General features: G+C 44.2%; 1 protein-coding gene across 1 annotated transcript; it reads left to right on the forward strand.

Moving 5' to 3' along the window:
- The first annotated feature begins 8,211 nt into the window (after nucleotides 1–8,211).
- On the forward strand, nucleotides 8,212–12,596 carry LOC133019683 (GTPase IMAP family member 9-like). The gene is given in 4 exon segments (XM_061086241.1): nucleotides 8,212–8,244; nucleotides 8,246–8,878; nucleotides 11,643–11,825; nucleotides 12,582–12,596. Coding segments are annotated over 4 exon segments (864 nt in total).
- Nucleotides 12,597–13,712: the final 1,116 nt, after the last annotated feature.

The raw sequence follows: 13,712 nt of genomic DNA on the forward strand, positions 1-13,712 counted from the left end.
ACCCAAAAGCACGACACAGAAGCAGAGTAGGAATCAGAAAAGTTCTTGGTTTATTTAACGTAGCAGAGATCAGGAGCCAATTAGTCAGTCCGAAACAATCAAATCCGACAGGGAGTAGGCGAAAGGGAAGTCCAGGAAACAAGCATAGATAGATAGATAGATAGAGTACTTTATTCATCCCCGAAGGGAAATTAAGCAGGTAGGTCACGAAGGGAATCAGGCAGGAGATAAGTCAGGAGGATAAACACGGTAAGGTCAGGTAAGAAACACTAATGATCTGGCAGAGGACAAAGAGGAAAGGCAGTCAGATATACTGTGGAGACTAATGAGTTGATGGAAGACAGGTGTGTCTGTGGGCGGGGCCGGTGAAGGGATCTGAGGAACCAGGAAGTGCAGAGCAGAGGGGAGTGGCTGAGTTCTGAAATGACAAAATGGATTAGTATATGTTGAACTATGATGATGGAAATAACAATATTAATAAGAGGGCGAATTCGTGACACTGTAAGCATGCAGCCAAGGTGCTCTCCCCCTTTATTTATCAACTATTTGATAAATCTAATCTAATATAAAAGCATAATAGAATGTAAAGTAAAGTAACATCAAGCTGGCGTCAGTTAGGCCTACTTGTAAAATGTAGTCATCACTGGAAACGTGAGATCGCTGGCAAATAAAGTGGACGAGCTGGAAGCGCTCATCAGGACGCAGCGGGAGTACAGGGAGTCCAGTGTTGTGTGTCTCACGGAAACGTGGCTGCACGAGCACATACCGGACTCCAACGTCACCATCCCCGGCTTCCAGACGGTCCGAGCCGACAGGGACACCACCGCGAGCGGCAAGAAGAAAGGAGGGGGCCTCGCCGTGCTCGTAAACACCAGGTGGTGTCACCCCGGGCACGTCACGGTTAAACAGCGTGTCTGCAGCCCGGACATCGAGCTCGTCGCCGTCGGACTTCGTCCGTATTATTTGCAGAGGGAGTTCACCAGTGTTTTCGCCATCACTGTTTACATTCCTCCATCCGGGAACGCGGAAGCAGCGTGTGACGTCATCCACACTGTGACTGCGGGATTACAGACACAACACCCCAGGGCCTTCATCTTCATCACAGGTGACTTTAATCATGCCTCCCTCTCATCCACACTCCCTACCTTCTTCCAGTTTGTGAAATGTGCCACACGTGATAATAAGACTTTGGACCTGCTGTATGCAAATGTGAAGGATGCATACAGCTGCACTGCCCTGCCACCACTGAACCAGAAGAAGAGGGCCTTTAGATCACGGGACAGTGCAGAGCTCAAGCGAGTACAAAGGGAGCTCAAACGCAGCATCAGGGAGAGCAAGGACAACTTCAGGAGAAAAAAAAAACTGGAGCACAAACTGGAGGACAATAACACCAGGGACGTCTGGAGTGGGATGAAGGAGATCACCGGCTTCCAGAGGAGAGGTGGGGGAGCAGCGGGGGATGAGGGACGTGCGAACGAGCTGAACACGTTCTTCAACAGGTTCAACTCCAACCCCCCCACCCCCAGCGGACCCTCCACTGCCTCCTCTGCTTCTCCGAACAACAACCCCCCACCTCCCCCCATCACCCCCTACCCCCCACCACCTCCCCCCATCACCCCCTGGTCCCAGTGCCCAAAAAAGGACGTCCTGCTGCACTGGAGGACTACAGGCCGGTGGCACTGACCTCTCACATCATGAAGGTCATGGAGAGACTGGTCCTGGCACACCTCAGGCCGCTGGTGTCCCCATCACAAGACCCCCTGCAGTTTGCATATCAGCCCCATGTTGGGGTTGATGATGCAATCATCTACCTGCTGCAGAAGGCTTATTCCTCCCTGGACAGACCCAACACCTCAGTCCGGATCATGTTCTTCGACTTCTCCAGCGCCTTCAACACCATCCAGCCCAGACTGCTGAAGGCTAAACTGGAGGGCACGCAGGTGAGTGCTCCCCTCATCACTTGGGTCGATGACTATCTGACGGGCAGACCGCAGTTTGTGAGATTACAGAACTGTGTGTCTGGTCGTCTGATCAGTAACATCGGGGCCCCCCCAGGGAACTGTACTGCCCCCCTTCCTCTTCACCACATACACTGCTGACTTTCAGCTCTGCACTGAGTCGTGTCATCTACAGAAGTTCTCTGATGACACGGCCATTGTGGGGTGTGTTGAGGGCGGGGGGGAGGCTGAGTACAGGGACCTGGTTGACCGCTTTGTGAAGTGGTGTGGGGAGAACTGCATGCAGCTCAACGTGGCGAAGACGAGGGAGATGGTGGTGGACTTCAGGAGGAACAAGCCCCTGCCCTCTCCTGTCTGCATCGGTGGGACGGATGTGGAGGTGGTGTCTGCATACAAGGACCTGGGGGTCACACTGGACAATAAACTGGACTGGTCCACCAACACACAGGCCGTCTACAAGAAGGGCCTGAGCCGGCTTTACTTCCTGAGGAGGCTCGGGTCCTTCCACGTCTGCAACAAGATGCTGCAGATGTTCTACCAGTCTGTTGTGGCGAGCACCATCTTCTTTGCTGTGGTGTCCTGGGGTGCGGGCATCAAGGCGGAGGACGCCAACAGACTGAGAAAACTCATCAGGAAGGCAGAGTCTGTGGTTGGCTCTAAGCTGGTCACCCTGGAGGAGGTGGTGGAGGACAGGATGCTGGCAAAACTGCTGGCAATCATGGACAATCCCTCTCACCCCCCCCACAAAACCCTGGACAAGCTAAGGAGCAGCTTCAGTCACAGACTCATTCAACCCCCCCGCTGCTCGAAGGAACGATACAGGAAGTCGTTCCTCCCAACTGCAATAAGACTGTTCAACTCCTCCCCCTCTGTCAGAGCCTCCATCACAGAACTGCACTAAACCTGTCTCCTTGCACTGTGGACCTGTACAACCGCTCCATATACACTTACTGCACATCATATGTGATATGTGTTCATATACACCATATTGATATTATATATCATTTTATACAATAATATTGTCTTTTGCACACTGTCTACATATTCTTACACTCATAGTATATTATATTATCTATTGTAAAGTCAAATACTTATATTTATACCTCTACTATATATCATATATTATATCATACTCTCTGTATATTCTTTGTATATATAAGTCTATATACACATATTTATACATGTGTACATGTTATTATTATTATTATTATATTACTATTATTATTATACATACTGTTGCTGCCATTATTACTATATACCGCTATTATATTGGTATAATTACTATCATATATAAATATATATTATGTTATATTATATACTATATATACTGTACTATTTTTATATACTGTCTAACAATAACATTACCATCATATCATCAGTACTATTACCATCATCTTGCCACTGCACCTTATCTACCTATTTATCTTGTGTTTCTGTTTTTATTCTTTCTACCTCAATACTTTGTATTTTATTGTATTGTATTTTATTTTTATTATATTCAAATATACCGGCTGCTATGACGACTTAATTTCCCTTTGGGGATGAATAAAGTACTCTATCTATCTATCTATCTATCTATCTATCTATCTATAACATAGCAAAATGAAGCAGCAGTTTACCAACAGTTTGAAGCAGGGGGAATATTAAATTAAATAATATGAATATATGTGTAGAAAGTGTATTTGTATGGGTGGTGGAGCAGAATGTTTTTCCAACCATACCAAACTTCTTGAGTCTCCTCAGGAAGTAGAGGCGCTTTTGTGCAGTTTTGACCGCCGAGTCTGCTTGTTTGGACCAGGTCATGTCATCCGTGATGAACACACCGAGGAACTTGAACTCGGAGACTCTTTCCACCACAGCTCCGTCGATGTGTATGGGATCGTGACCCCCCCTCTGCAGCTTCCTGAAGTCCACGATCATCTCCTTGGTCTTGCAGACATTGAGGGACAGGTTGTTCTCTTGGCACCATGTTGCCAAGCCCCTGACCTCATCTCTATAGGCGGTCTCATCGCTGTTGGAGATGAGGCCCAGGATGGTGGTGTCTTCTGCAAATTTGAGGAAGATGTTTGAACTGTGTGTTGCTACACAGTCCTGCGTGTACAGGGAGTACAGGAGGGGACTGAGCACGCAGCCCTCAGGGGCACCGGTGCTCAGAGTCAGTGAGGAGGAGGTGTGGTTGCCCATTCTCACCACCTGGGGTCTGCTCGTCAGGAAGTCCAGGATCCAGTTACACAGGGGGGTTTTAAGACCCAGGCTCCTGAGCTTGGGGACGAGCTTGGCAGGAACAATCGTGTTGAACGCTGAGCTGTAATCCACAAACAGCATCCTCACGTATGTGTTGGCCTTTTCCAGGTGGGAGAGGGTGGTGTGTGTTGTGAGGGCGATAGCATCATCCGTGGACCTGTTTGGGCGGTATGCAAACTGGAAGGTGTCGGGAAGGGTAGAGCAGATGTGGGTTTTGACCAGCCGCTCGAAGCACTTCATGATGGTGGAGGTCAGTGCTACAGGGCGGTAGTCATTTAAACAGGTGATGGATGGTTTCTTGGGTATGGGGATGATGGTGGCCTGCTTGAAGCAGGTGGGGACTGTTGACAGTTGAAGGGAGAGGTTGAATATGGAGGTGAAGACCTCCGCTAGATGGTCGGCACACCCCAAGAGGACACAGCCTGGAACTCCATCGGGCCCAGATGACTTTCAAAGCTTCACTCTTTGAAGCTTTCGCCTCACGTCAGCCACGGTCAGGGACAGAGTGCAGTCGTCTCGGTCCTCGGCCAGTCTCGCGGATGGAAGGGTGTTGGTTGCCTCAAACCGTGCGTAGAAGGTGTTGAGGTCATCAGGTTTCTCCCTTTATAGCCTGTTATGTGTCGCAGGCCGCCCCACAAGCGTCGGGGGTCAGAGCTGAGGTAGTTGGATTCCAGCTTGTCCCTGTAGTCTCTTTTTCCATCTCTGATGGCCCTCCGCAGGTCCCATCTGGACTTCCTCAAAGCCTCCGGGTCACTGGAGTTGAAGGCAGAGGACCCTGCGCTGAGCTTAGCATGGACATTACCATTTACCCAGGGCTTTTGGTTTGGGAAAGTCCGAACACTGACCCTAGGGACGACATCATAGATGCATTTGAAGATATATGCAGAGACAGTGTCTGTGTATTCATTAATGTCCCCATCCGCTGCAACACAGAAAATCTGCCAATCTGTTGTTTCAAAGCAGTCCTGGAGAAGAGGTGGAGAGTGCTAATGGATTCAGCACTCCAGCGTTGAACTGCCCGAAAAACCGTTTTTTCCTGTTTTAGGCTATCTCTCACGTAATTACGTAATTACTTTTCCTAATAGGAGGTTTTAGAAAACCTCTTTTCCCCTTTTTTTTTATAAATCTTATTTTATTTTGGTTAAAACATTTTTAAATACCCTTAGTGCATCATAATACTTTTAGAGAAATATCATTCAAATCTCTAGACACACTTCTCTCTAGTTATACGCCTCCTGGTATTAAATACTTGAGAATGCTATTACTATTTTATGATAATAGTTATAATTATCATGAAACTCAACGTCAGAGCTCAATCTTAAAGGTGTGTTTAAATTAATAAACACTCCATATATCTATATAAATCTAGTTAAACCCGTTAACTTTTTTGACCTTTTTTATAAAAGATCCCAAAAACCTGAAGCTCCCCTGGATTCTACACCGGTTTCTAAAACCTTGCCATGCAAGCACGTCTGCTCCTCAATAAATGAGTGAATCTCGTTAACCTAATAAACCTAGTTTATTTTTCCTTGACCCTTTTCTAAAGATCGAAACCAGAATTTATCTTACCAGAAAGAAACTGTTTGCTTGTCGTGCTTGGTCCGCTTAGATCACTTCAGTGAGAGGGCGCCTCTTCTCTTCAGCATCCAGTCCCCACTTCTCCAAACTGTTTAGGGAGGTTGAGGTAAGAGTCTTCTAGACTCCTTTGTGCACTATTTACCTTCAGCTTTGAGATCCAAAACGTCCCCTCACATGAGTAATCCTGCCAACAACGCAAGATTGTCATGGAAATTTCTCAATAGTCAAGCACAAGTCATTACAATTGTTCTTTCTGGAAGTTTAATTCTACATCTGCAGATGGGCATCACCGTACAAAACCAAGGCATAGATTTCATACAATGAGCAATGACATACAGAACATACAGCACTTTTATACATTTCCAAGCTCCTCCTGGTGAGCAACACATGTTATTGATCAGCCTCTTTGATCTTTAGAAATAGGTGATCAGTATCCTGTCTCTTACTCTGTCTCAGACCCCTTGAGTGATATGTCACTTGGACTCTGACGAGACTTCACTGACAAACATGTCCAAGGAACAAACCTGTGTTAAACTTTACAAACGTTTGAAACTCTTCTCAAGTCTTCGTTCACACATGACAGGGATCAGTGATGACATCACACACGGCAAACATTTGATCTTTCTAAATAAACGTCACATTATACTTTTAACATTCATTTTAAATAAAGTAAAAATCACTAAAGATTTTTCTTCATTCAGCAAAAACAAATTCAGCTAATCTAACTGCTAATGAGACAGTGGAATAGATGTTGGACCATGTGAGGGTGAGGTGAGGACACTGGACCAGAGGAGCAGATAATAAAGATCAGCTGATTACAGATCATATAAAGACCTGAGTAATAAGGAAACTTCACTTGAACTCTGACGAGACTTCACAACCAAACATGTCCAAGGTACAAACCTGTTAGTAAAACTTTACTGGATTTATATTCTCATCTTTTCTCTTTCTCTTTTTAACTTCCTCTTTTCCAATGAATGATATTTACAACAGTCAAGTATTTACACCAATTCAATCTTTAAACCTGAGTCTGAACAGAATGTGTCTGATTTGATGGAGACCATAACGACTGGAGGAGAAACCGTTAAAATGCTTCCACACTAACTTCACGGGACAAGTTGTTCCTACTTGTTGACCCGTGGGAGCCAATCAGAAGAGTCCGTCTGTTTCCTGAAAAGCGGAGGCGAGACATGTTTTATTGTGGAAACCTCAACAGGATATAGTTTAACTCTGCAGGTTAAGATCAGAGGAAGTTGCACCTTGTGAACTCTGATGAGACAAATCAGATTAAAAAAGAAAATTAAATGATAAAAATTATAAACTGGAGCTTTTATCATTTATAATTATTGGAATATGCAGAACTCAATAGTGTTACTGTTCAATTATTTTCCAAATGTGCATTTTATGCACTTTTTAATACCTGGAAGCTGTAAATAAGCCTCATGTTCCATGTTGTTAAGACTCTGCAGAGCACAGAGTGGAGTTGATCAGCCACAGTTGGAAGTCAAAGCTAGTTTAAACCACCACAACAAAAGTTTAGATTTACTAGCAAACAAACACTCTGATTAACGCTTAAGCCTAACAGCTTCAGTAAATCTCTATTAAGAAAGTGAGAAACCATTTTGTAATATCACACCAGGTACGACAGCCAGTCCATGAGCAGGTGATTCAGACGTCGTTACTTAAATATTATATGTGAACAAAGAACTCGTGGGTCCAACCACAGCTGTTTTCCATCTCGGTCTTCATGTTGATCTCAACCACACACCTTTAAAGTATTGTGAATGCATTGAGCAGAAATGTGCTGTGACTGCTGCACACACGCACACACACACACACACACACACACACACACACACACACACACACACACACACACACACACACACACACACACACACACACACACACACACACACACATAAACACACACACACACACACACATAAACACACACACACACACACACACACACACACACACACACACATCATATAAAGACCAGAGCAATAACGAAACTTCACTTGAACTCTGACGAGACTTCACCGACAAACATGTCCAAGGAACAAACCTGTGAGTTAAACTTTACAAACGTTGGTTCAAACTGGACTTGACTGTTATCTGTGCAACTGGCTGCTGGTTTGATTCTTCTTTCTGTATCAGTGATGCCAGACAGCAAGGCGTCTCCTGTTTATCACTTTGTATAAAGACCTTCCTCTGGTTGCACTCTGAGCCATGTGGGTGTAACCCTCTGCAGATTCAATCATTAAACCTCTAAGACAACTCCGGTCTGAAACTCATTATCTCAACCTGATAGAGTTTCACTCTGCAGGTTAAGATCAGAGGAAGTTGCACCTTGTGAAGCCTGATGAGACACATTGTGATTGTAAATGTGGTTTAAAACATTGATTGATTAACTTAAAGTTTGTTCATGTGTTTGAAATTCTCCATCAGATCCAATGGACTCTCTCAGGATGGTTCTTATTGGGAAAACTGGAGCTGGGAAAAGTGCAGTAGGAAACACCATCTTACTGAGGAAGGGTTTTCATTCATCAGTTTCTCTTTCCTCAGTAACGAAAACTTGTAAGAGAGTAACAACGAATGTTAAAGGCCAAACACTGGAGGTTATTGATACTCCAGGTCTGTTTGACACCGAGCTGAGTCAAGAGCAGGTGAAGGCAGAAATCTCTAAGTGCATCGCATATGCTTCTCCTGGACCTCATGTGTTCCTGATCATCCTCAAGGCAGACAGATTCACTAAAGAAGAAGAAGAAACAGTGGAAATCCTTCAGAAGCTGTTTGGAGAACAGGCTGCATGTTACACCATGACCCTGTTCACCCGTGGAGACGATCTGGAGGAAGAAGGCGTCACCATAGAAGATGTCACTGGTAAAAATCAGGTTCTCAGCAACTTCCTCAAGCAGTGCAAAGGAGGATACCATGTTTTTAACAACAGAAATAAAGATCATGCTCAGGTCCATGAGCTGCTGAAGAAGATCAACACAATGGTTGAGAAAAATGGAGGAAGCTACTACACCAACGAGATGTTCCAAGAGACTGAGGAAGCTGTTCAAAAAAAGATGAATGAGCTTCTCAATCAATCAATCAATCAAGTTTTATTTGTATAGCCCACATTCACAAATAACAATTTGTCTCATGGGGCTTTAACATTGTGTGACATCCTCTGTCCTTAACCCTCAACAAGAGTAAGGAAAAACTACTAAAAACCCTTTTCACAGGTAAAAATATGTAGAAACCTCAGAGAGAGCCACATGTGAGGGATCCCTCTCTCAGGATGGACAGAAGTGCAATAGATGTCAGGTGTAAGAAAACATCATCAGGATTTTTAGCAGCATCCATGAGGCTAAACATTTTTCAATACTATGTGTCAGGCAGTCCCGCTGCAATCACAGTCTCTGGCCAGCAGCCAGCAAGACCACGATCCAGCATCAGGATGGGATCCACTATAATCCACAGTCATTATCCACCGCCGCCAGTTAGAATCCATTATCAGCTGCCGCCTCGGTCGTGGTCCCTCATCATCCGATGCCAACGCGACAAAGGATCCTCCATTACCACTACGATCAGCAGGCATGATACAGAATCCACCGAACTGGATCCACCATTGCGACCTCCGACACGCGATCCACAATCATAATCCATGGTGCGGCCACAGCTGTGGCCCTGCATCCGCGGGCGCTAAGGCACAGAAACTCCGGGAAAAGGGGTCAAGTTAGTAACATGTACTGATCAGATAAGAATTATCTTGATGTGATAAATATGGAGAAAAGGAAGGAGAAGCAGGAAAGAGAAGCTCCGTGTGTCTTGTGTCATAAATTCCCTGTGCGTCTTAGCATCATCAGGGGTTTTTGCCATTTAATCAAATTTGGAACATCGCACAAATTAGCTCTAACTATAAGCTTTATAAAAAAGGAAGGTTTTGAGTCTACTTTTAAACGAACAGAGCGTGTCTGCCTCCCTAACTGAAAGTGAGAGATTATTCCACAGCAGTGGGGCTTGATGGCTAAAAGCTCTGGCTCCTACTCTACTTTTAGAGACTTTAGGGACAACAAGTAAACCTGAGTTCTGGGATCGGAGTGCTCTAGTAGGTTGATATGGAACTAACATCTCTTTAAGGTAAAGAGGTGCCATATCATTAAGGGCCTTGAAGGTGAGGAGGAGAATTTTAAATTCTATTCTTGATTTAACAGGAAGCCAGTGTAGCGATGCTAATACTGGAGAAATGTGCTCTCTTTTCTTAGTTCTCGTCAGGACACGTGCTGCGGCATTTTGGACCAGCTGCAGAGTCTTTAACGACTTGCTGCTGGAGCCTGATAATAATGAATAACAATAGTCCAGTCTCGATGTAACAAAGGCGTGGACTAGTTTTTCTGCATCTTTTTGCGAAAGGACATGTCTGATTTTTGAGATATTACGCAAGTGGAAAAACGCGGTCCTAGAAATTACTTTTAAGTGACTATTAAAGGACAAATCAGGATCGAAGATCACTCCCAAGTTCCTGACTGTTTCATTGGAAGCAAGGGCAATGTCATCTAGCGCAGCTATATCATTAGATAATGTATCTCTAAGGTGTTTAGGGCCGAGTATTATAACCTCAGTTTTATCTGAGTTTAATAAGAGAAAATTGCGGGTCATCCAGGTTTTTATGTCCTTGAGACATGCTCGAAGTTTAGTTAATTGATTACTTTGATCAGGTTTTATTGACAAATATAACTGGGTGTCATCCGCATAACAGTGAAAATTTACCGAGTGTGTCCTGATAATGTTTCCTAGTGGAAGCATATATAATGAGAATAAAATTGGGCCGAGCACAGACCCCTGTGGGACACCATGGTTAACTTTGGTGCGCACCGATGACTCATCATTGATTTGAACGAATTGGGAGTGATCAGCAAAATAAGATTTAAACCAGTTTAAGGCCGTTCCTTTAATGTTAATTAACTGTTTTAGTCTCTCTAATAAAATTTGATGGTCAATTGTGTGGAATGCTGCACTGAGATCTAACAGAACGAGGACAGACACAAGTCCCTGATCTGAAGCTATTAGAAGGTCATTAGTGACTTTTGCCAGGGCTGTCTCTGTGCTATGATTGGTTCTAAACCCAGACTGAAAGTCTTCATATATATTATTTCCTGGAGAAACTCACACAGCTGATTGGCTACAACTTTTTCTAAGATTTTAGATAGGAAGGGGAGATTAGATATTGGCCTGTAATTTGCTAAAACCTGTGGGTCTAGGGTGGGTTTTTTGAGTAGGGGTTTGATTACAGCTATTTTAAAAGACTGTGGTACATAACCTGATGATAATGACAGATTGATTGTGTTAAGTAACGAATTATCTATTAGGGGCAGAATTTCTTTAAGTCATTTAGTTGGAATCGGATCTAAAATACAGGTTGTTGGTTTAGAACCTGAGACTATTTTGGTAAACTGATCACGGGTGATCAGAGAGAAGCTGTCTAAATAATGGGAAGGATTCTCAGCCATTTCTGAGATCTCTATTGTTGGGAGGGTATTAGTGCCAATTGAGGGCAGGAGATGATTGATTTTATTTCTAATAGTTAGAATTTTATCATTAAAAAAGGTCATAAAGATATTGCAATTTAGGGATCGAGGAATACTGGGTTCGGTGGAGGTGTGACTCTCTGTCAGCCTGGCTACAGTGCTGAAGAGAAACCTGGGGTTGTTTTTATTCTCTTCTATTAGTTTTGAGTAATAGGCAGCTCTTGCTTTGTGGAGAGCCTTTTTATATTCTTTAACACTACTCTTCCAGTCTAGGAGATTTTCAACACTGTTGCTGGAGCGCCACTTCCTTTCTAATTTTCTTGATTTTCTTCTGAAGGCTGATCCACAGAGGGACCGGGATGACGCAAGATCTGAAGCAAAGGAACATGTGGCAGCAAATAGTGTCTTAACCCTTATTGGAGCAGGTGTTGGAAGTGTTATTGGAGCAGGTGTTGGAGCTGCTATTGGAGCGCCGATTGGGGTGGTAGTTGGTGGAGCAGTGGGACATGCTGCTGACAAAGTGACAAAAGAAGTGTGCGTCATACAGTAATATTTAATATCAAGGAGTCATCAGCTCATTGCAGCTAAATGAAAATCGATACAAATTAAAAAATCTAATCGTTAAAACAGTATTTGATCATGTTTGTAAGGTCAGAGTGACCTTGAGTCTAAGTGACACTTTTTACCAAGTTTGAAGAAATTGCTTCAAGGCGTATTTGAGATGTCCAGAATGTGGACGTACCAACGGACAGAGGGACAACCCAATAACCTGCCCCCCCCCCCCCTGAACATAATCATGGAAACACTTTAACTTTGATCATAATGTTTATCAGAGAATGTCTCATCTGTCCCAGGAGATGGTTTTCTACTGAAGAGTTTGACTGATCACTAGTCACGTGATTAATGACCTCACACATTTCATATGTGTGATATGTGATTTAAAATCAGAGAAGACTCTGGAGCTGATTAGCTTTAATAATTCTGTCATGAAAAGTTTGGATCAATATGAATAGAATATGATTTTCTGGCCTATGTCCACCATCTTGAGTGTTTGTTAATGTGGAGGAGCTGAGAGGACACAAACAAATAAAGGTCGGTGACTAAAAACAAGAAGCTCCTGTTGTTATTTACATCTTTCTACAGTAACACTGAGACCTGTTATAAACCAGTTATCGTTCCACTAACCCACAACCTGCTGTTCCACTGGCATCGTATCTTATGAACATTCAGATCATTGTCCTGTATCTTTCTCTGTTCTGGTGTGGTTGGTCTCCAGGTGAAGATCCTCTGAGGGACAGAAGGTGAGACACAGGTGAGACAGAGGGTGAGACAGAGGGTGAGACAGAACCTGAGACAGAGCGTGAGACAGAGCGTGAGACAGAGGGTGAGACAGAGCCTGAGACAGAGGGTGAGACAGAGCGTGAGACAGAACCTGAGACAGAGCGTGAGACAGAGCGTGAGACAGAGGTGAGACAGAGTGTGAGACAGAAAATGAGACAGAACGTGAGACAGAGCGTGAGACAGAGCGTGACACAGAGCGTGAGACACAGGTGAGACACAGCGTGAGACAGAGCGTGAGACAGCGTGAGACACAGGTGAGACAGAGCGTGAGACAGAGCTTGAGACAGAGCGTGAGACAGAGGTGAGACAGAGCGTGAGACAGAGCGTGAGACACAGGTGAGACAGAGCGTGAGACAGAGCGTGAGACAGAGCGTGAGACACAGGTGAGACAGAGCGTGAGACAGAGCGTGAGACAGCGTGAGACACAGGTGAGACAGAGCGTGAGACAGAGCCTGAGACAGAGCGTGAGACGGAGAGTGAGACAGAGTGTGAGACAGAGAGTGAGACAGAGTGTGAGACAGAGCGTGAGACAGATCATGAGACTCAGGTGAGACAAGATTAGATCAAACTGTATTATTCCCACACCAGGGAAACTCAGTTGGTACACCAGGATTAGACAAGAGAAGAAGAAACGTAAAAGGAACAAAACAAAAATTACAATTAAAATTAAATTAAAAAAATGCTGAGTATGTACATCATATACACCTTTTTCACAGCAATGTGTTTTATGAAATACTACGATATAAATATATATATAATGACTGTAGGAGCAAGTCAAAATCTGTACATAAACACAAATTAAACTAAATTAAAATAGTGCAAATAGTGTGAATAGACTGACCAGTGCAGTATTATATTTTCCCTCTGGAAGCTGTGGGAGCTGTGGAGGTGGGACAAGTTTCACTGTAAAACTTTGTAAACAAATATTGAGATCAGATGATTCTGCAGAACAACATGACCTCGATCTGAGTGTCGATCCAGAGGAGGCTGAAAAAAGAGAAGCAGGCCAAGAGTGAGCTGCAGGGGGCGCTAGATTGTGAGTGGAGGAGGAGAGAGAGTTCACACA

Source organism: Limanda limanda, chromosome 14 (assembly GCF_963576545.1).
Source record: "Limanda limanda chromosome 14, fLimLim1.1, whole genome shotgun sequence".
NCBI classification, from domain to species: domain Eukaryota; kingdom Metazoa; phylum Chordata; class Actinopteri; order Pleuronectiformes; family Pleuronectidae; genus Limanda; species Limanda limanda.